Source organism: Lycium barbarum, chromosome 10, assembly GCF_019175385.1.
Source record: "Lycium barbarum isolate Lr01 chromosome 10, ASM1917538v2, whole genome shotgun sequence".
In the NCBI taxonomy this organism is placed as follows: Eukaryota; Viridiplantae; Streptophyta; class Magnoliopsida; order Solanales; family Solanaceae; genus Lycium; species Lycium barbarum.
Window position 1 is genome coordinate 1740038 of NC_083346.1, and position 24088 is coordinate 1764125.

Genomic DNA, 24088 nt, shown 5'->3' on the forward strand with positions numbered 1-24088 from the left:
CGTGGACTTATTGTTCGCTCTCGTCTCAACACGGGGTGGGTGTGGGATACGTCTCAGATACAGTCAATCAATTTCAGATACTTTGATCGGAGTCCATAAACAAATTTGGAGGAAAAATTGAGATTTTGATTTCTCAAAACGAAAGATAAAACATATTTAAGACATGAGAAATGACATATGTTTCAGACCAAACAGAGAGAAACCAAGAATTCAAAGGGTCGGGTTCTTCATAGCTCTATTTTTTTAATTTTGAATTTTCTTAGTCGAATCGTCGCACCCGTGTCTATACCTGGATATGCACCCACGAATCTTAAAATTTAAATTTTGCCGAATCTGACAGAATCCATATACATATCGGATACGTGCACCCGAATTCGAACAACTTAGACATTACGGTCCTTCAAAATATCTATTTTTGCAAATAACGACAAAACATTTTAATTCTTTTCAAAACTATCCCAAACTTTTCCAATCCCTTTGCACTTTGTCCAGTGGACAAAGCTGTTGGTTTCTCAGAAAACTAACAAATTTCCCACTTCTCAATTTTTTTTTCCTTACCGACCTTCAAAAAAAAAAAAGTATTAATTCGATTTTTTTGTGAAGGAAAAAAGATCAAGAATGGCGATTTCTATTTCTTCTATGGGTTTGGGAACTTCAGTTTCTTCATATTCTTGTTTAAAAGTTAAGAGTTTTGAGAATCCATCATTTTTATGCAATTCCAAGAACCCATTTGGTTTAAATTCTTTATTTTCACTTAAGAATTCTTATGGATCTTCAAAGGGTTCCTTCTCAAGGTAATTTATAGTATAAAGTTCTTGTTTTTATTGAAATTATCAGGAAAAAAAAATGAACTTTTCAAATATTTGCTGTTTTTTGGGTTGTAGTTTATTACTTTATTACTCCGTTCCCAATTTATGTGGCACCTTTTGAATTTCGAGATTCAAATAAATCTTTCTGTTTACCATAATATTTCATATATCATTTAAATAATTTGAATGGTCAATTATTGTGTAACTTATAGTACGTTTTACACATATTTTCCAAATGTAAATTTTATTTCAAAAGCCTTAAAGATTCCATGTCAGAATTCACTGTCGAAATTAAACTGTTCGACTCTCGAAATTCGAACGGTAGCACATAAATTGAGACTAAGGGAGTATAAATCACCCAAAAGATCGGTGATTGGGAAGAGAATATTCTGTTGGAGTTTTTAATTTCTGTGTGAACCAGCAAATTGACAATTAAAGCTAAGAGAATTAGTTTAGTATTTCTTGGTCAGTTTGTGTCAATTATTAATTGCAAAATTGGGTATTAACCTACAGAAACAATTGGGATTTGGCTTGCATATAGTTAGCACACTGACTGATATTTCTTAAACTTTTTTGCTATGCATTTATGCCTTAAAAAGACTATTTAGTTAGTATTGGAATCTTGAGCGAGGGTCTTTCGGAAACAACCTTTCTCCCCCCACAAAGGCAGGTGTAATGTCTGCGTACATCCTACCCTCCCCAGACTCCACTTGTAGGGTTACACTGGTATGTTGTTGTTGTTGGAATCTTGCAAGTGGTTAGCATTGCTTCATTTTCTTTTAAAAAAGTTCCTGTACGTTTGTTGCTTGAGAAGATAGTTTATTTAGTATTGGAATGTAATGGGGCCGAATGACAATATGGAGGATTTTATAGCCTACTTTAACTAGTTTGTGATCGAGGCAAGTTAAATGGTTGATTGCTTTTCGGTGCTTTTTGTAGAAATTTACAGGTTGATTGATATTTTCTTGAACTTTACATAGATGTGTGATGGATTTGGTTAAGGTGTTTTTTTTCTTTTCTTTCCGGTTGTACAATGATATGCAGGAAATCATGTAGGATTCGAGCAACATTGTTACAAGAGAATGAAGAAGAAGTGGTTGTGGAGAAATCTATTGCACCTAAGAGTTTTCCAAGCAAAGTGGGAGGGGGGAATAATGGGGAGCCACCCGATGATTCGTCCTCTAATGGTCTAGAGAAATGGGTTATAAAGATTGAGCAGTCTATAAATATCTTCCTCACGGTAGGTATCGCATTTTTTGAATCTAAATATTGTCTTGTTTAGTTCTTTTCAAATCCGCAACTGCCATCTTCGTCGGAATTGCACATCAATTAATATCAATCAACTATGGCTAAAACCCAAAGTAGTTGGTTTTGGCTATATGAATTCCTGCAGTATGGTGCCAATAAGTTCTTTTTCTACTGTCCGCTACAAAACGGCCTACCCCATTTCTCCCTTGCCCTAAAAGTAGAAAGTCCAAGTAGAAATGATCACTGTTGATGGTAAATTTGCTCACACACGGAGCAGTTTGGATTACTTTAGTTGCAAATTGAACAATGCATCGGTAATTGAGTGTACAACTTGCTTATCTTCTATTGACATGTTGTGTGTTGTACATAGGAGTGGCAAACGGGTGGGTCGGGCTGGATATGGGCGGGTTAAACTAAAACGGTCCTCCCATATTTAATATGGATAAAAAATGGGTTAACTGACGGATAATATGGATATCCATATTATCTATGGTTTCAGGAATAGTCAGGTGAGAACACAAGCCAAAAGCGAAAATAAGCTTAGACTCGCAGAAAGCAAGAACTCATGAAATATAACAAGCAGAGAAATGAGTATTGATAATATCCATTTTTAGTGGATATTATCCATCTGGTTACCCGTTTTGAGTGGATAATATCCATATTTGATCCATTTTTAAATGTTCAGTTAACCAACCCATATTTAATGGGTCGGATTGGATGGCTACTTTTTTTTTAAAAAATAAAATAAAAAATTCCAACCCTAGTTGTACGCAACAACAACAACAACAAGAAGAAGTCCGGTATAATCCCACCATGTGGGGTCTAGAGAGGGTAGAGTGTACGCAGACCTAACCCCCACCTTGAAAGGTAGGGCGGCTGTTTCCGAAAGACCCTCGGCTCAAGAGAGGAAAACAAGACAAAAGGTCAGATAGGGCCAAGCATATCGAAAACAATATGAAAACAAGGAATAACAAAAGCGAGAAAGTCATGATAGAACAGTCCGGAAAGAAAGGAGCATTAACTACTATAGATAAATAAGATAATCAAAGTACAACGGCCCAACAAATATAAGCAGCAATCAAATGCAGAAATCAAATGGCAATAAACGAATGAGAAAAACTACAACTACTATGGTGAAAGGATAAGCCACCTCGCCTTCTATCCTAATCTGAGTCCTCCACAACCCTAGTTGTACGCAATTTATGGAATTGCTCTTTTATCATGCACAGTGTGCAGAGGGTGAATAAGTTATTTTCTGAAACTGATTTGTAGTATCATGTGACACACTGATGTAAAGGTGTTTGACAGAGCTTTCTACATTTTCAGGATTCGGTGATAAAGATTCTTGACACTTTGTATCATGACCGAAACTATGCGAGGTTTTATGTTCTGGAAACAATTGCAAGAGTTCCTTATTTTGGTAAATACTATTCTTTCAAGCTGCTTTTTGTTTTGTAGCACCTTTATCACTTCTTAAACATCTCCCTGTATGATTGGAAAGGGATTTTTCTTTTGGGTTTTTGCTCACGTGTAACAACACTTCCTTACTGCTAGTTTTATATACAATTACATTAGCTCAAAACAAAAATATCACTATTTAAATTCTACTTATATCTTTAGTGCTGAACATACACCCGAACTTGGTCATTCTGCAGGAAGACCTGATAGTACTTTTCAAAAGCAGATTATTGAAATGCTTCTTCTCCCTGCTAAAGGCCATAAATATCTTTGAGTGATATAATGGGACCTATAAGTCCCCCTTTCTTCATTTATGATGCTTCTGAAATATATTATTGTTTATTTATTTTTTGTTTAAGAAAAAAGAAAGATATTATGGTAATTACAATTTCTAACAATGACATGTGACATTCATCTGTTCATAACAGCATTTATATCGGTTCTTCACGCTTATGAGAGCTTTGGCTGGTGGAGAAGAGCAGATTATATAAAGGTGCATTTTGCTGAAAGCTGGAATGAGATGCACCATTTGCTCATTATGGAAGTAATTCTCTTCCTTCTAACTTCTCGATTCCTTTCAATGAGATGAGCATCTGTTTTCCCTGTTAAGTGTGCGTGTGTGTGTGTTCCTTCTTAACTAGCCATAGTTTATTCAGAATAGGTTACAATGTGAAGGGCTTGATGCTACGTTTCTCCATGTGCAAGTTTGAACTTTTTACTGGAGAAATGTATCAGCGCTTATTTACTGAAAGAATAAACTTTTTCCCGGATGGGATCTTCTACAAATTCGTGCATCATAGTAATGAACCTATTTTAATTTCTAGAATTCAAATTGCGATATACTCCCTCCGGATCAAAAAGAGTGTCCATTTAGCCATTTGCACATCCCTTAAGAAAATACTAACTCCTAGGAAAAAATAGATACTTTGACTAAATTGCCCTTCATTAAATAGGTATTGGGATTTGATCACAGAACACTTAATAGGGGCAAATCTGGAAAAACAAGGTTAATTCTTTCTTGATTTGATAAGTGGACACTCTTTTTGATCCAGAGGGAGTAGTAAATACTAATATCTCTTTGTCTTGGTATTAATGGTAAGTGCGGTTCAACTGCAGGAATTAGGGGGAAATGCTTGGTGGTTTGATCGATTCCTTGCGCAACATATAGCTATATTCTATTATTTCATGACAGTCTTGATGTATGCTTTGAGCCCAAGAATGGCATGTAAGTTGGAATATTAAGATCTCATTATTCAAGTCTCTCAAGCTTTTCTTTATCTCCTTTTTTTTTTTTTTTTTTTTTTTGTTTTTTAATCATAGCTCTTTATTGTGTACAGAGTTTGGTTCTTTTTTTCCTTTTTGATACTTTGGGAAGTTGATTGATACTCCCTCCATTCACTATACTAAAAATAAATTTTTACTTTTACTTATCCACTTTAGCATATTTTTTCCTGTTTTAGCATTAACATTAACTACTCATTCTCCAAATTTATTTACAGAACTTTCTAAATGCTAATGGTCAAGGTTATTGTGGTAAAATATGCACATTATTTATTATTTCTTTGAGGGGAGTGCAAAGTCCACTGTGGACAAGTAAAAGTGAACAGAGGGAGTATCTTATAGACAAGTTTTAAGAATGTACAACTTTACCCAAAAAAAAAAAGTTTTAAGAATGTACAAAGTTTCCGTTAGCTCTGACATAGTCTCATCTTTTGGGACACATTTAATCATTTTTCTACAACTTGTTATTGTTTTTAGAGGAAGCATTATAGTAGCCTTTTTTAGGTCTTACTTCTTTACAGAATCGGGGGAGGAAGGAACTTTTGATATTTTTGACGTTCTTTGCCTGGCTTTAGGTTCTCTGATTTGTTTACCTGAAAATGAAATTGGTGATTGGTCATGATTTCATCTTTGATAAGCCGTGAGTTTTTCATGTATGACCATTATCAAGGCTAATATCGATACTTGATTGGTGATCCTTCAATTCTTACAGATCATTTCTCTGAATGTGTGGAGAGCCATGCATACGAGACTTACGATAAATTCATCAAGGATCAAGGAGGTATTGTTTTATAAACAATTGAATATTTTAAACAGCAAAGTGGAATAGCCAGAATTGGAAGTCATAATTTCCTTTAATTTGTTTGGCCATTTCTCAAGGATAGCACAATATTTGGAGAGGATTTATATTTCTTGTCAATTCCTTATCTGGGATAGTTTCAAATGCTATTATATTCTTAACCTCAAAATGGTAGTAACATGCCCTCCTAATGCTTCTGCAGAGGAATTGAAGAAATTGCCTGCTCCAAAGATTGCCGTGAGCTACTACACGGGAGGTGACTTGTATTTGTTTGGTGAGTGTTACAGTGATAACTTGATACTTTTGTGACCAACTGTCCATCAATTTCAGTAAATCTAAATCATTTTGTGATTGCATCAGATGAATTCCAAACTTCGCGAGAGCCTAATACTCGGAGACCAAAAATAGGTAATTAAAACGCACCTCAATATAGGTTTATTTGAAGGAAGCAAAGCGGTAATCGATTCAGACAAGTGAGAGTATAATTCTGATTGAAGTCGTGTTTCCTGTTTAGATAATTTGTACGACGTATTCATGAACATTAGAGATGACGAAGCTGAGCATTGTAAGACAATGAAAGCCTGTCAAACTCATGGGAGCCTTCGCTCTCCGCACACAAATCTATGTGATGAGTCTGAAGATGATCCAGGGTGTCCCGTGCCTCAGGCTGATTGTGTAGGTATCGTGGATTGTATAAAGAAATCTGTCGCCGATCCTTAAGTCAGCAGAAGGTAGTGAAAGAAAAATGAGAACCAACTATACTTGTATATACCAGTATAACCAAAATACAAAGTTATATCCATGTTGTATCTTTTTGTTTGAGATAGAGCATGTCAAAATGCCCAAAGATGGGCAAGCATTTGGTTGTTATCTCCTTTCAATAATATGCAAGTACTAAATGTAATACATTTAGTTTTGGGAAGTTCAAATTTTCAACAATTTAGTCGAGTTATCAAAGTTTCAACAATTTGGATGGAGTTATTCGATACTTGTGCTAGTGGGAGGTAGTAGATACTTTGTGGAATTAGTCGAGGCGTGCACAAGTTGGCTGACACCAATTATAGGAAAAAAAAAAAGGTTTCAATAATTTAGTCTTTACTTGGGATGTCAGCCACTAGATGATATGTACCCTGATCAAGTTCTTAGTAGTTTTCTTTTAGGTTGATTTGACAAGGATGATTTATAATACGAGAGCAGAATGCATCAACTCCATAAACTTGTTACACACACACAGTACATATTGTAACGACTCGATATTTTTACTCTCAAGTGAATTTTAGAGTTATTCCCTTAATTATAACTAACTAATTTTAACGGATTTCATATCGGAGGGGTAACTATGGAATATAGTCCACATCATATGCTTATATTTATTTATTTTCTTGAAAGTGTTAGTAGTATATATATATAGTTTGAGATAGTCAATTAATTATGCATAATGGGCCAATATCATTATATGGATTGAATAATTAAGGATTTAAATATTTTTTTTTTTTTAAAAGAAGGAGTGGGCCGAGTCACCCCCAAATTGCAGGCCACGTTTAAGAGGTTATTAGGGATTAGAAAAATTTCTAGTATTGAGAAGGAAACATTGTAGCATCAGGAGAGGATTTGGTAACGTGTACTGAGAGTGAGAGAAGTAGAAGTCCAAACTGTCGCATTCAGGTACTATGCTAAATTTATTCTATAGCTATGTTTCATGAATTGAATTAGAATGAGAGTACAGTTATTTTTTTATGACATAATGTAAAGAATTTACCTTTTGGGGGACACAATGATTATGGGGTAAGTGATGGTGTTTAATAGGCATTGGGAATAGCGATATAATTTTTTTTTTATAATGGACAACTTTTCAAGATTATAGTTCCACTTTGATTTGCACAGAGAATTCGTTTGGGGTTTCTGAATATTGTTAGACTAGGTTTATAAATTACAACTCATGGGTTGGTAAAGATTAGAAAGACAGAATCTCTACCGTAGTCTGTAGGGAAAGCATTTTTTAAAACCAGTGCATTTTTTTTATATGAGTAATTGAAGGGATAAGTCGACTAATAGCATGTCAATTATTGGACTTTGAACCCGAGGTGTCTTACAATTATGGGATTAGTTTCTCTTCACTAATTTGGACTCGTTATTCATATTTTGAATAGATTGAGGCTATCAGATATAATTAGAAGAGATTTTGACGTTTCAAGAGAGGTTTACATTCCGGTTATAAGGCAAGTGAGGCTTAAACTCTTAGTTTACTTGCTTTTTATAAAAAGCATATGGTTTGTGTTGTATATATGCATTTAAACCATTTAGTTCGTGTGAGTGGGCAAGCATGATCTAAATTGGATAATTTCCAAGTTTCTAAAGTAATGACCGTATGAGTCCTTTAGCGTAATTTCGCTTAAATAGATACTATTTATATAAATGTAAAGTTTAGGAGTGGTATTGAATGGATGTATGTTCCACTTATCATATCTTCAGAGGGGCATACTTCCACAGGTCCCATTGATGTTCGGTGAGAGATAGATGCTAGAATTTTAAGTAACCCGGGTAAGATGGGGGTAAATAATGCCCTCTCCGGAAGACGGGGTAAGACATAGACAAATACGTACTATGTCCCGTGAGCATACATTCAGATTCAGTGTATTTCATGTATTGCTCATCTGGGTAAGATGGGGGTAAATAATGCCCTCTCCGGAAAACGGGGTAAGACATAGATAAATACGTACTATGTCCCGTGAGCATAGATTCAGATTTAGAGTATTTCATGTTCTGCTTGGTTGTGCTTCATGATTTTAGCTTTAGCTTCAGTGTTTGTATATATTTAATATACTTGTACTGGGTAATTGCTTTTATGCATTATCAGGGATTTCAAAGACTTGCCCCAGGGGTAAGCTGAGAGTGTCGATGATCTTGCTGGGTCTTTTAGACTCACACTTGTTGATGTTGTATGTGTGCAGGTGTGGTTAACGGTGACCAGGTAGCCGATCCTCGATTCATTCCAGCTTTGTTCAGTCCAGTTTAGTAGAGGTGAGCCACCATTAGATCATGGCGGCCTCTTCTTCTTTAGTTGACTTAGTAGTATTCCGAGCTTCGTCTCGTACTTTTCTATTCAGACTAGTAGTTCCATGACTTAGACATTTTTATGGGGTTTATGGGCAAGACTTAGTATTTGTATTCCGTTTCCGCACTTTTCATTATATGATGAGACTTTGCGTATTATTCATTTTATTCGCTAATTTTCGCATGATTTGCTTAGAGGGTTCGCCTTATGGGTAGAAGCTCGTCAGGTGCCCGGTCACGGCCTGAGTGTCAGATTTGGGTCGTGACACATATAGACACACACGCTGGTCGGTCGCCTTTAAACCCCTGACAAGCTCAGCTATGTAGCTAGGCGTACACCATAAGAGGGGATGAAATTATGCTCCATGTTCCCCATTCACAGATAATAGAGACACGAATGGATATAATTGTTGAATATGTAGAACTATAATTGCTGGAAAATTGGGTTTACATTAAATAAATTTAAATTATAGTTCTACATATTCAACAATTATTCGTCCAGAAGAGTATATGTAACCTGATCCTGCACAAATAAGAGTCAATTATGTGGATACAAACTATATATGGTGATGGTGCTACGTTAGCTTGCTTGTACTTCATTTAATTTACAGAGTGCTTGCAATGTTCCACCGATACAAACACATTAAAACAAAGTTTTGAAAAGTCTATTTTTTTTCTTCATGCAGCTTAATATATCTCTCGGAATAAATGTAGTTTAAAGTTAAACATGTCAAGATTGGACCCTTTTGTACCCCTATTGCTTGATTCAATATCATAAAAGTGCTCTGAACTCCAGATTTTTAGGTCATGTGACAGACTGCATGCACCATTGATGAGCCAATTGTACTTTATGGTGGATTTTAAAGACACATCTGCATGTCATAAAAGTAAAGGCCAAAAAAAGTAGTTTGTCTTTTTCTCTTATACTTCCAAAAGTTTTTATAGGTATGGTACGTTGGATATACTGATCATATTCCGATTATTATTGCTTCTTCTGCTTTAATTTATGTGGTTTTGTTGTTTAAAATTTATTTAAGAAATGTTATTTAACATTTAATAATTCTCTAATATGAATGTCTCAGGTGACATGTTTAAGACCACAAATTTAAAAGATTTTGATACATTCTACATGCTTTAATTTAAGGTTATGAAATCTAAAAGTCTTTTTTACCTTTTAATTTTTTTGCAAGTCAAACTAAAATACATAAAAAAAATGGAGGGAGTAGTTTTTAAATTTTCCGATATCCGATTTGAATTTTGATTAATTTGAATTTGCATGTAAGGTTTATTAAAGAGAAAAGCACTTCATATTAATTTTATTAGTTGAAATTTCAAATTTGATTCAGAGACCTATGATGAAAGATATGTTCGTCGTGTCACAATCTTTTGACGGTTACTATATATAGTTCATGCGCCCTAACAATATGTTTGTTGGCCATGTTACCCGACTCATAATATTTCTGTTTTTTATTCGTCCACGTTTATGACCTACCATGGTTCCAACAAGTGAACAGAAATCTGTCAATAGCTAATATCGTCGCTCAGTCACTAGCCAATGGTTTTAATTAGAAGATTGTGCATAGCTTTCAAAATTCTCTTTAGTTTTGTCAAAGTAAGAGTATGTCAAATTGTAAGACCAACAATACCACGTGAGAATGTTGGGCGCCTAAAGTTTCATGTACTTAAATAAGATTAGAAACGATGGCATTCGAATTTCAATAGTGAATGAAATAAGATGGTGAATGAAGGTGTTAGAAGGAAGTTCATCTGAATATCTTTGTCTAAAACTTACATTATATATATCAGGTTAAATTTTTATTTTTATAAATACATAATAGATAATGAATCTTCGTTGATGAAAAACTAAGAAGATGTAAACGTAAAATCACATGTAAAAATTATTGAATCTTGAAATTCATATATTTCTAACAAAAATTAAAGACACATTGAAAGAAAAAGATGAGATCCAAACGATACATATTAGTTTGGTCTTCGTTCTGGTCACTTTAGTCATTTACCTCAGGTGTTATTCTTTGCATGAGTTTTTGAATCCTATATATGAAATTTATATTATTAATAAAGAATATAGAAAACTTTTAGTATCTTTATTATTATTATTATTATTATTGAGCAGCATGGTTAGTGAGGATTTTACGGCTGAGGGCAACTTCTTGTATAATATGAATTTAGCTCCCCTCCATTACACTTTCTCTCCATTTCCTCAAGTGTATATTTAGATGATTGACACCTATCTATTTTAAATTTTAAGGGCTTGGATTAAATTAACTTAAGCAAACATCTTAACCATAGCTAGTAAGATAAATTTTAGGAATGCACTCTTAACTTTGGTAAGAAAATTCCCAACTCCCTTATATTTTAGAAATTATTAGTTTTCATTTTATTTACTTATTATCAGTTCTTATATTTTATGTCGTTTTTTCGAATATAATATTATTTATTGAGAATGAACTATGCTGTCCAATATTAGCTAAACGTATTTTCTCTTCCCCTCCTCTATACAACCGTTTTTGATTACTCTGCTTCATTTTGTTTTGCAAGGATGTAAGAAATAATACTTCATATTTTAGTTGAATGGGGCAGACGATTTTATACCACCTCAAAATTGTTAATTAGTACGAGTAGTTTTTTATTTACATTTTTTCAATTTTGTTTTTGCCTATGAAACATTTAAAATTAGTAAATGCTCCTCAAATACCTAGTTTTTAGTTTTAAATTACAGAGGTGGATTGCAAGAAAAATTGCTGGGAGATAATTGCATTTTTATGGTTAAAATGCAAAAAAGTAGTATATAACTACTCTTTACGTACATAATAATCTCATTTATTGTGATGAATCATAAATTTGGATGTAAGAATATATAAATTATAATGATATTAATGGGTTCCTAAATTTGTGGAAGTTGAGATTTGTATGGACGGTAATTTTCCAAAGTAAACCGTTAACTGCAGTTAATATATTTACTTAAGTTAAATTAATCCAAGCATTTAAAATCTAAAATAGACAAGTGTCAATCATCTAAACATGCACTTAAAAAATGGAGAGAAAATATAATGGAGAGGAGTCAAATCCCTATAATATAGGAAACTTTCAATACTTAATTGTTATTATTACTATTATTATTAGCTAGGTTAGCAGGCACTTTTTACAGGTATTCTTACAAAACAAACCAGAATGTCATGACAAGAAAGAAAGAAAAAAAAATAGATTTTGTTTTTCTTGTTCTCTTAGTTTGATTTATCTGTGTTTTTTTATTCTTACACGTTTTGCATAGGGATTAGGGATTAGGTCTTAAAAAACGAACTTGTATCGTGGATTAGTCAGAAGTCCCTTGTTTTAGAAAATTGAGTTACTCTCTTTCTGACCTAATTGTTTAAACTGAATAATCTGATCCTCTTCAATACATATGATTAAGATTTAAATTTTAAGTCGATGAAGGTACCATTATCACTACCTTTTTTACGAAACGGTTGAACATAGAAATTTTATCAATATTTTAAATCTGTATCATATATTCTCAATTAATTAAAACGGTGGATTCGTCCACAAAGATGCGGGCGATCCATGAATCTTCAAGTCAACGAATGAAAGATATATGTTTTTCATGGTACACATTAAAATTTTAAGTTGTATTGGGCTAAATTTGTAGAATACAACTGGAATGCCATGATGACACGTGTCAACAAATATGATTCAAATGCAAATCAGCGTTCAGAGTCTCCGGCAGAGGTTTAATGACACCGAAGGAACTAAAGGGCCCGATTACTCGTGGAAATGAGATAGCACCGGTTGGTAGGCAACGGTCAACCGTTATAATCAGATCTTGCACCTTCCACGGGACATTAGGCATTATTGTCCTCTTTATTGTTCATCATTACTAAGACATTAATTTGCATTATTAGCAAGGGCATAATTCATGGAATGTGTACCCCTTAGCCTAAATATAAATAGGACTTAGCGTTTCATTATAAAGGACACATAAAATCCATGAGATATACACCGACATACATTTCACACTTGCATTGTTGTTAAATTTCTTTACTATTTTAATTTAGATCCAACAAGGACCAAATTAGTAGCTTGTCCTGAGCCACCAGTTCAAAACTACATCAAAGCTCAGGCTATTCTTAACTTTTACTTTGCTTATATTTCGTTCTTATTGATTTTAATTACAAAATACATCGCTTTTCTGGTCACTTTAGTCCATGTGTCCTTGACCACGTACACAAATTCAACTGACCCAATTTCCGGATAAACATAAGTATAGTTAATACAACCAAAATATCACTAATTTTCGATGGATGTCTCATCAAATTTGGTCATTGATAAGGGATTTTTCCGAGGAAATATTCATCCGAAACATTACAAATGAGTCAAATTCCGAAGAATTCCGTAAGAATAGTGATTTTCTCACTTTAATTTGTAGCTGCTAACAATGAGCGGTGCCAATAATTTTGATAAGAGATTCAAAAAAACTGGCACTAGAAATGTAAACATGCATATTTCTCGTATGTTAAAAGTATTCAAAATTTTATACACGTTTAAAAAATTGTTTTCACTCCATTTAATTTAATCCTTTCCTTGCATGTGATTGCTAATATAAATTTATTGATTTAATGTAAATGTCGAATATGTTAGAGGATTTTAATTTATTTTTTATCTCTATTTTTTGGGTCAGGTTTTAACAAGTTTCATTTAATGCACTTACGTGTAGTACTATCTTCGATCTTGATAATTGATGTGAGAGAGTTTTGGCAAGAGATACATTAAATTGTAATTTCCAACTCATGATAATCAACTTGTGGCCAACTTTTAGTATCATCATCCCCATGCATTTAATAACGGAATTACTTATTTGGATAAATATATGGCGTTTAACAATTAAAGAAAACTTTAATTAAAAACAAGTATAAAACTTTTGTTAAAAAAAATAGGTCCCATTTTACGTGAAAGTATGTGATCGGAAATAAAATTTGAGAAATTTAAACCTAGTTTTGACATGTAAGTCAAATATTATACTCTGATCAAACACATATACTCGATTGACTTTCGAACGGACAAAAAATACACTCTCCCTGCAATAAGTAATTTTTAAGGTTTTAGCATACTCGTCAAGTAAACCACTTAATAACATTATCCTTGACTAAATTATCCCAATTTACTTATAGGAAAAAAAAGTATTGAAAAAACTTATAAAAATTTATTCAAATCAATTATAAATTAAAATAAAAAATTGATAGCTTATCACTTAAAATTTTACCAAATTTACAATTTTAGAGAATCACTCATTATAGTTCGGATAATGTATATGTAGTCATCACGGCTACAAACTTTTGCGCCATTAAATTACTTTTAATTGTTATAACATATTACAGCACCAACAACAACTCTAATCCACAAGCGAGGTCTAGACATGGGTGAATTTAAATTAAAAATATGGAGCACGCAAATCTATGATCATTACAAAAAATGAAATATTTTATATAACATAATTTCTAGAATATATTTAGTATTATCGCCTGATACCATACTTCAAAAGAATTGACTGATGCACTTAATTGAATACTGAGTTATTTAGCTAAAATATCACGGATCAATTTTGATAGCACTCTTTTTTTCAAGATTATAAATATGATAAGGCTTACCTATGATACTATACCTAAATTTTTTTTATATATATATATATATATATATTGAAAATTTATGCTATTACTTAAACAACTTTTACGTAAAACTTATGAAAACTCTTTTTCAGCTGCTTTTGATGGGCTGCTCAAAAACTACACAATCCTATTTGACATGAAAATATATTATGAGGCGGTCGCAGTAACAAGTCTCCCCAGTTTTAAAAAACGCGGGTTCCCCGCCAACGTGGTCGGTTTATACCCTCACAAAAATACTCACACTCCTAACAGAAAACACACACACAGAGTAATCATCATTTCTTCATCTCTAAGAATATCTACCTACATATATATGCAGGAAGTTCTTACAAAAAAAAAAAAAAAAAAAAAAAAAATCATTTACCAGCTGCAACAATTTTGTACCTTTCAGATGTGCAAAAGTTTGGAAGTTTGTATATACTTTAAGTCCTGAGATTAAAATTTTACTTTAGGCCATTAATTTTATTGAGACGCCCTTGTTTCTACATAATTGAATTGATCAGGCACTCGTACAACTGCGGAGGGATGGGAGGAGGAGAGCGTAATTCAATGGGAGCTTTAGTGCCGACGGTTAAATCGGAGCCGGTGAATGCCGGAGAAACTTCAGCTCCGGCAGAAGCGGCTCCGGCGGCGGTGACGACGGCGGCGGTGGCGGTGACGGTTGTTAAGGAGGAAGTGACGGCGGAGAAGGAAGTGGAACTGGAAGTGGATAAGGATACGTTGTGTCCAATATGTATGCAAATTATAAAGGATGCATTTCTAACAGCGTGTGGACATAGTTTTTGTTATATGTGTATTGTTACTCATCTTCAGAACAAAAGTGATTGTCCTTGTTGCTCTCATTACTTGACTACTAAGCACCTTTATCCTAATTTTCTTCTCAATAAGGTAAAATTTTACAGTTTTTTATCATGAATTTGGATGTTTGATTTTGAATTTTACTTATATATAGGTGTAATAATCACATTTGTCCTAATTTCCTTCTTAAAAAGGTAATTTACAGATTTTTTCATGAATTTGGATGAATTTCACTTATATGTAGGTGTAATCATCACATTGTTTACTTGAATACAAATCACCTTTGTCCTAATTTACTTATCAATAAGGTAAAATTTTCCAGTTTTTTTTTTTTTTTTTTTCATGAATTTGGATGTTCGATTTTGAAATCACTTATATATGAGTGTAGTAATCACTTATAAAGAAGATCAGATGAATAAGAATTTTGAGGTGAAATTATTTAGTTCTAAGTAGAATTATCAATGTTTTTCTTTTAGCAATGTAGAACTACATGCCTTGGAGGAATCTGGTTTCGTCCTGCTGTGTTTATATTACTGAAAAATGCTCAGGATTTGATGAATTCTTGGATTTCAACGAGTGATTGAAAAAATACATATTGAACCAGCAAAGACAGTCTCTATGAATTGGAAAAAAAAACATGTATGAATATAGGTCTTTATGAGTAAGTACACCAAGAATTATAACGCTGGTTTCTTTATATCACGGCAGAATCTTAATGTTTAAGGTTTGCAGTAATTCTCAGGTCAGCTGAGATACAGGAGTTAATGATGTCTCAGACCTATTTTGTATAATGCGTCAACGACAAATATTGGTTGGAATATTACTGCATTTATGTAGCAGGAAGAAAGTTCCCTTTTAATGGGATACTGGTGAAAGTTCCCTTTTAATGGGATACTGGTGAAGGAATATCGCTCTGTATGGATTTTTTTTTGAATTTATTGTGTGGTATTTTAAAAATCTGCTTTAGAATGTACATGAAGATTTACTTGAATTGGAAATTGGTGGATATAAATGTAGCTTACATTACTCATGATTGATCTGTATCTCCCCTTTGTGAGTTTTTGTTGTAACGTTTTTCAAATTCTTCATCACAACCCCCTAATGGGCTTATTTTGGAATGAAAACTTGACTGATAAACCTTGTTTAGTAGTTTCATTCCCTTTATTTGTATTTTTTTCCTCTTTGCTTCTTTTCTTCTGCTTTATGATCTTCATTTTTTACCAGTCTATTGAATATGATGACATTCTAGAAGGTTATTTTCCACTTAAACCTAGTTGTGTTAAAGTTTTCTCCATTGTGTAGTTATTGATGAAGAGATCTGCTCGCCAAATCGCCAAAAGTGCTACACCTGTGGAACAACTTCGCCAGGCAATACTGCAGGTCAGATATGCATGAAAAGTTAAACAAGCTTTCTTTGTAACGTTGTCTATGTTGCTTGGACTCTTCAAAAATGGACACGGGTGTGTGTCGGATCCTCCAAAAGTAGTGCATTTTTGAAGGATACGACACGGGTGCCGCATCATTTTTGGAGAGTCCGAGCAACATAGATCGTTGTAGATAAACTAGTGAATGTTCTTTGTCTGGATAATGATGCATCTAAGTTTTGCTGAGGTACCGGTGTATGATGCTACATTTTGTAGGCTGATGTTAGTGATATGGCATGATATGACTTATGAGGGTATGAATGGAAAGGAAGAGAAGCTAATGAGTAGTCTTCCCCAGGTGTTAGTTTAGGCCACTAGTTTATATGTCTTGTTCTTTTTGGTTTGTTGCTCGGATCTCCAAAAATGTTGGCGCACTCGTGTCTGATCCTCCAAAAATGCACTACTTTTGGAGGATCTGACACGCCCTTCAGGATTTTTGAAGAGTTGTAGCAACTTATTTTTTTGTTGGAGGGAAGTGTAAAAATTCACTCTTAACCTTTTGAAGTACTTTATATATAAAAAATAATCGTTCATCCTAAGTCGGATTTAGATCAGGTGCAAAATGGTTGGAAGGAGAGTATCTTGCGCTTTTACCTGCATGTGGAAAAGGGAGACAGCATCCTCACTACTTCTCTTTCATTGTCCAAGCACACTTTAGTTTTGACTCTCTGAGGGAAAGATATTATAAAGCCATAACTTGTGAGAAACTGAAAAGAAGGAAATTGAATATCCGAGCAAGTTATGTCTTGAAAAGGAAATACAAACCTGCAAGTATTTGCAAAAATGTTGTAAAAATACAAGGGCTGGTACTTTCTGTAGGAGATCTGTAAGCGTCCATTCAACTTAGCTTTAGTGGAGAGCATTGCTAACTTTGCATTTCAGCCGCTCTTTTAGTCAGGTTGTTTGATTATTTTCTTGCAACTGCCATTTTACTCTGAGATGATTTTGCCTTTTAACTCTCTCTGTCATTATGTCCGGGTTATTTCTATTTATCTGTTCAGGATTCTAATTTGATTCTTAGGCAGGGATGCGAGGTGTCCGTTAAAGAGCTGGATAGTCTATTATCACTTCTTATGGACAAGAAAAGAAAAATGGAACAAGAAGAAGCTGAAACAAATCTTCAGATTTTGCTTGAGTTTCTCCAGTGTTTAAGGAAGCAAAAAGTTGAAGAGCTTAATGAGGTTTTGTCTTGAACTTCTACTGACTTTACATATAGTCACTTTTAGTTTGAATTTATCTGTTGTTACTTGGAAACTTACTATAATTTCTTTTCTATTTAATTCACATCCCTCCAAGAGGTAGGGGATTTGCTTTTCTTGTATGATATCTTTGCATGCTAACTAGAGAAAGCATGTTCAAAAGAATATAATATCGGGAAAAGGAACATCGCGTTGGTAGATAGATAACTGGAGCTTGCCTTTTACGCTGACACATTTTTGCAATATAAATTGTCAAACCGGTTCAGGAAAAGCTCTAACATCTTCTGCCTCCTATAACTTACTAAGAAAGGGGGATTAAATTCATGTCTAAGAATTTTCCTTGTGTACGTGCTTTTTTCATTTATTATCCATCTAAGGGAATGTTATTTGTAATTATGTGCTTTTACAACTCTTATCATTTTTGTTAAATTTGTAAAAACTGTAGGCTCCTTAGAAACTGGAAATTTTATAGACAACCTTAATCTCATGTCTCTCTGCTGATTAAGATTCAAGCAGATTATTGATTGTATCCTGCACTTTCTTCTAGATCCAAAATGATCTCCAGTACATTAAAGAAGACATAAATGCTGTGGAGAAGCGGAGAGTAGAGTTATATAGGGCAAGGGGTAGATATTCAGCAAAAATGAGAATGCTAGTCGATGATTCTTCTGCAATGACAGCCAGGCCTTCATTGAGAGATAAGGGAAGTGGTGCAATTGTTTCTAGTTCTCTCAATTCACAAGAACAAGGTCGTGCTGGCACTCCACGGAGGAACACTGATGCAAGAGCTCCCGGGAATTCTCAACTTGTGCAATGGAAGAATGACCACCACGGTGGATCAGATTCACAGGATCCTAATCAACCTGGGAAGGCAATAGCAAGGAAAAGACGCGTTCATGCACAGGTTAATTCTGTAATTTATCACTGTGCTTGTTGATGTTTGTTCAAATATTGTTGACTTTGTTTCCCTTTTAACATGTTCAATTGTCTACAGTTCAATGAGCTTCAAGACTGTTACCTACAAAAGAGGCGCTATTCGGCAAGACAGTCACAGAAACAGGGAGAAAGGGTAGCAAATCTCATGAATAGAGAAGGTTATTCTGCGGGACTTGAGGATTTTCAATCTGTTCTATCTACCTTTACGCGATACAGGTCCATCAGTTCATCTAATAATAGTAGTACTAGTGCAAATTTTCCTAAATATTTGGGCTTACGGTTTTTTCTTTCTACTGTGTTTGTTGAAATAGTCGGCTGCGAGTTGTTGCTGAACTCAGGCATGCTGACCTTTTCCACTCGGCCAATATTGTTTCAAGGTAAGATGTTCATTGCATTTAGAATAAAATCAAACAATAACTTTTTCTTCAGTTGTCCTTTTTTCGAAACTAGAACTAGAGATAATTGGTTATTGAGAAACAGGCTACTTTGATTAGTAGTTATTGCCTGGATACATTATAGCAATTCCCTTTATTGAAGTATAAACCATTTGGTAGTAAGAAGGTTTTATTTGCTCTTAATATTTAGATCTAGTGGATGAACCCAGTCTTTTTTTTTGGCAAGAAATTCTCTCTCTCCCCTGCTGCAACTAAATTTCCTCTTCTTGACAGTATTGAATTTGACCGAGATGATGAATTGTTTGCTACTGCTGGGGTATCGCGAAGAATTAAGGTCTTCGAGTTTTCATCAGTAAGTTCGTGCTTCATGTGAAGCTTCGTTATTTCTGCTAATCGTCCCACAAAGATTATTTTTGCTAATGTTTAATGATTGTTCTGTTAATTAAACTTAACTTCTAGCCCCTTTGTCTTCTCAGATAGTATATCGAGATATGTTGGGAGAAATCAGTGAGCATCTGAGTTGAATTGAGATTGTCATTGTTCCTAGTTAAATATTCCAATTAGTTGGCTAGATGTGAGATTCTTATAAAGTCTGCTTTTCGTGGGCTGTATTATATTTGTTTTTTAAAAAGATACAAGCCAATCATTGTATGTTCTCTCTATCAGGTGGTAAACGAAACAGCAGAAGCGCAATGTCCTGTTGTTGAAATGTCTACCCGATCCAAACTAAGTTGTTTGAGTTGGAACAAGTACACTAAAAACCACTTAGCAAGCAGTGACTATGAGGGTATAGTAACGGTTTGGGATGTTACGACTCGTCAGGTAGTGTCGTCTTCCAGGTGTTTATTTTGTTCTTATATCTAGATCATGAAAAACACCTCCATATGGATCTGCAGTTATATCTGATGCGATAAGATTTACACTTTCTTTTTTCAGAGTGTGATGGAATACGAAGAGCATGAAAAACGAGCATGGAGTATTGACTTTTGCCGTACTGAACCTTCTATGCTTGTCTCTGGTAGTGATGATTGCAAGGTAAATAGAACTTCCGGATATGAGTTTTTCTTATTGATGTTTCCCAATTTGGTTTTTGGAGAGACAAACATAGTGTTTCTGGAAGTAGACAAATTTGATAAATAGTTACCTCCTGGTTCATTTTGATTCATAAGTAGTCACATATGAATAGAATACTTATTAGGTTTTGTACTGTAGTAGCCCATAATTCTCAAATGTGAGGTGTGTGCTGGCTGCTGTGGTTTGTGCCCCGTGTGGTCCAACAATGAATTTGAAGTCTGCCAAACCGAAGGAACAAACTTGTTTTGGCGAGTTATTATACTTGAAAATTTTGGAATGTGCTAATTAATTTCTCAACAGGTCAAAATTTGGTGTACGAAGCAGGAAGCCAGCATTCTTACCATTGACATGAAAGCTAACATTTGCTCGGTGATGTATAATCCAGGATCCAGCGCTCATGTAGCTGTAAGATTTCATTTCCTCTTTACTTATCCTCCTAAAAAGCTGGTTTTTGTTTCCCCTTTCCATCAATGCATTTACTTGTAGTATTTCATGTTAAAGGTTAACTTTTTAAACTACCAACATCTTGCAGGTGGGTTCTGCAGATCATCACATTCACTATTATGACTTGAGAAATATTAGCCAGCCACTGCACATTTTCAGTGGGCACCGTAAAGCTGTTTCATATGTAAAATTTTTATCCAACTACGAGCTAGCTTCTGCATCAACTGATAGTACATTGCGTTTGTGGGATGTCAAGGAGAACGTTCCTGTAAGTAGTCATGCGCTCATCATTTTCTAGATCTGACTCCTGTTGAAACTAATTACTTATTTCTCGGTCTAAGAGATAATTCCTATCTAAATCTGTGAAAATCAATTCAATACTGACCAGCAGTTTTCTTGTTCTGTGTTTAATTTCAGCTCCGTACTTTTAAAGGACATACGAATGAGAAGAACTTTGTAGGTCTTACAGTAAACAGCGAATACCTTGCATGTGGTAGCGAGACAAATGAAGTGTTTGTCTATCACAAGGTATATTTCTGAAACCAGTTGATAAGCAGGCTCATTATGCAGATACAATGAGCTACTTAACATCGTTTCCCCGTGCTTAATCTCTTTCCGGGATACATGTGCAGGCAATTTCTAAGCCAGCAGCTCGGCACAGATTTGTTTCTGACGATCAGAACGATCCAGATGGGGACATGAGATCATTTTTCATCAGTGCTGTTTGTTGGAAACGTGACAGCCCAGCGATTCTAACAGCAAACAGTCAAGGGACAATAAAAGCACTCGTTCTCGCTGCTTGATCGTAACATTTGAATGATCAAACAATTCAAATGATCGATAACATCTGAATGATCGTTAACATTTGACTGACGAAGAGGCTTGTTGAAAAGGAAAAGAGGTACAAGTTCTCCACAACAATTCTCCATTGTACATGAATAACCAGATTATTAGGCTAACGTTGGTTTCCGATTTTGGTGGTTCCTTACACCAAGTCTGTTTGATGGGAAGGCAGATGTAGCTTTTGATGGGTGATTACATAGTAGTCGCATAATTCTTATAGTTTAGTGTGTATCTCTTCTTTTCTGGGGTTGAGTTTAAAGAAAGTCCAGGATTCCGGAGTTGCATTTATATAGTATATAGAAATGAGGATAGCAGAGTGAAAATTGTAGTGAAAACATGAATTACCTGTTTCTGCAAGAACTATTTTGCCATCCGACTCTAGTATGTAAACATTATTTTCACACTTTTAATTCTTGTCAATTACCCAAGGTCTTAATTAGTCGCCATTTTCACTCCTCCACTCACATGGTACTAAATTCATACAGACTATTCAAGATACATCGATAGAACCTCAAAACTTAGTCTATAAATTTCATTGTTCACTCAAACTACGACTTGTTTCAACTGAGAACCTAAACACATCATAAACTGTTTTTATTAAACATCGCTTTATTTCCATATCGCTTTGAATTCCTTGATTATCCTGTTTTACTGTGTCGCTTGCATTATTTCATTGCAATATCGTTTTAAATCTTTTAACCTTATCTGACCCCCTTTTTATGCTTCTATTGAGCCGAGGGTCTCTCGGAAACAGCCATCCTACCTTGGTAGGAGTAAGGTCTGCGTACATTATACCCTCCCCAGACCCCAAGATGTGGGATTTCACTGGGCTGTTGTTGTTGTTGTTGTTGTTGTTGTTGTTGTTGTTGTATTTCCTAGCTTAGATTTTAGGAAAGCTTCTTCGTGTATTCTCAAGCACCCATTACATAAATAATTTAACCACAGACAATATGACACCTCCTTGCCTGAGGTTTTACTATTTATTGAGGTTAATGCATATAATTAAAGGTGACATATTTTAAGTGGTTAACTTATAGATGTATTGGGCGCTTGAGAAACTTTTCCAGAATTTGAGTCGGAAGTGTGTAAATACTTTATCAATGTGTTCATATGCTCAATGAACAAGTTGTAGTTGGAGTGTCGTAATGAAATTTACTGACAAGTTTAAGAGGTTATTGATGTATTCCGCCTTTTTTGTGTGATATTTTCGATACAAGAATCATCGTGAATTGATAAGTTTTACGCGGGCTGTCAGCCTACTGCAATCTCTCTCTTTTACCCAAGTCTAAAACCGGCAATATGAGTAGGGCTTATACAGGCGGAGTTTATTATTTTTTTAGAATAATTGTAGTGCCTGAATCTTCCTAGCATGAGGCATCAATATCACCACTGGAAGATAAAGAGTAGTCAAAATTGCATGACAGTAAAGTATATCCAAGTATCGAACCTTTGATTCCTTCTCCATCCTATCGCACTTTAGCCAGTCCTTTTCTACTTTTATTTTTCTCGTTTATATTCTTTTTTATCTTTCTTCTTCTTTTGTATACTTGTTCAAAAAATATTTCTAAGCACCCCAAAAGAGGAACCACGTCTCTTGCCGGCACCATAAGAGAATGAGAGAGCTAAAATACTTGGTTGGGCAGGCAAACGCCACTCTGCTAGCGTCTAGACGTGCCCGAGGAGTTTCGATTGACTTTTCGTTGTTCTTTGACAATTTTAACAAGTCGCTTGAAGATCAGTCCTTGACTTTGCCTTGTGCTATCTTTCCTCAATTCTCCTACCCAATACCCAATAGGTCAAAGAAGGTTGCAATCAATTGCTCTTTTCGTTATAATGGGTGAATTTTGAAATTCCAAAGTAGTCTTTGTTTATGTAGGCGCAATTTGACTCGATAGCTCGTGTATAGAGTTGAAATTTGACCTAACACCTACCATAGGCTAAGGAGTCATTAGCCATTAAGCGTCTACGCGTGTCAGAAAAGCTTCGAGACGCTTTTTTCTTTGTTTGACAATTTGGATAAGTCACTTCAAGTTTTGTCTTTTGCTTTATCCCATGCTATCTCTTTCCCATTGTCCCCACCCATTAGTCAATAGGTCGAAAGGTTATATTTAATTGCCCTTTTCATTTAAATCGGTGAATTTTGATATTTAAACGTGACTTTCGTTCAAAGAGGTACGATTTGACTTGACCGCTTGTGTATAGAGTTGAAGTTTGATCAGATACCATGGCTACGGAGTCATTTGGCGTTTACACGTGCCAGAGGCGTTTCGTGATACTTTTCCTTTGCTTTTTGACAATTTTAATTAAGTCACTCAAAATTTGTCCATTGCTTTGTCTTATGTTGTCTTTCTCCCCTTGTCCCCATTCAATAATCAATAGGTCGAAGGTATAAGCCAGTGAATTTTAAAATTTAAAGTAACCTTCTTTTATAGAGGTACAATATAACTTGACAACTCGTCTATAGAAGTGAAATTTGACCCGATACATGGCTAATGAGTCATACATGACTCAATTTATTACCCAAAATATGCTATGATAAATATTTCAAAAACACCTATCAATGAATGCCAATGGCTTCTAAGTTGGTTACAATACGTAATAAATTTGGTTGAGTACACTATTTTAGAATTCCTTTTCGAAGCTTT

General features: G+C 34.6%; 2 protein-coding genes across 3 annotated transcripts; both read left to right on the forward strand.

The window, feature by feature from the left end:
- The first annotated feature begins 471 nt into the window (after positions 1 to 471).
- LOC132613780 (ubiquinol oxidase 4, chloroplastic/chromoplastic) lies at positions 472 to 6534 on the forward strand. The gene is made up of 9 exons (XM_060328003.1): positions 472 to 794; positions 1854 to 2049; positions 3384 to 3477; positions 3944 to 4059; positions 4632 to 4740; positions 5509 to 5577; positions 5798 to 5869; positions 5956 to 6003; positions 6110 to 6534. The coding sequence occupies exons 1-9, from the start codon at positions 619 to 621 to the stop codon at positions 6313 to 6315; spliced, it is 1086 nt and encodes a 361-aa protein (XP_060183986.1). The 5' UTR covers positions 472 to 618; the 3' UTR covers positions 6316 to 6534.
- A 7962-nt stretch (positions 6535 to 14496) lies between these two features.
- LOC132613854 (E3 ubiquitin-protein ligase COP1-like) lies at positions 14497 to 21882 on the forward strand. 2 transcript variants are annotated; one of them, XM_060328135.1, is made up of 13 exons: positions 14497 to 15218; positions 16431 to 16508; positions 17578 to 17733; positions 18299 to 18655; positions 18746 to 18903; positions 18999 to 19064; positions 19356 to 19434; positions 19749 to 19904; positions 20019 to 20117; positions 20457 to 20561; positions 20689 to 20868; positions 21018 to 21128; positions 21233 to 21882. In XM_060328135.1, exons 1-13 carry the CDS (start codon positions 14856 to 14858, stop codon positions 21401 to 21403), a joined length of 2079 nt encoding a protein of 692 aa, XP_060184118.1. In that variant the 5' UTR covers positions 14497 to 14855; the 3' UTR covers positions 21404 to 21882. The 2 variants fall into 2 exon arrangements, with proteins under 2 accessions (XP_060184118.1, XP_060184119.1); XM_060328136.1 differs by having other exon boundaries at positions 15158 to 15218; positions 17574 to 17733.
- The last annotated feature ends 2206 nt before the right edge of the window (positions 21883 to 24088 follow it).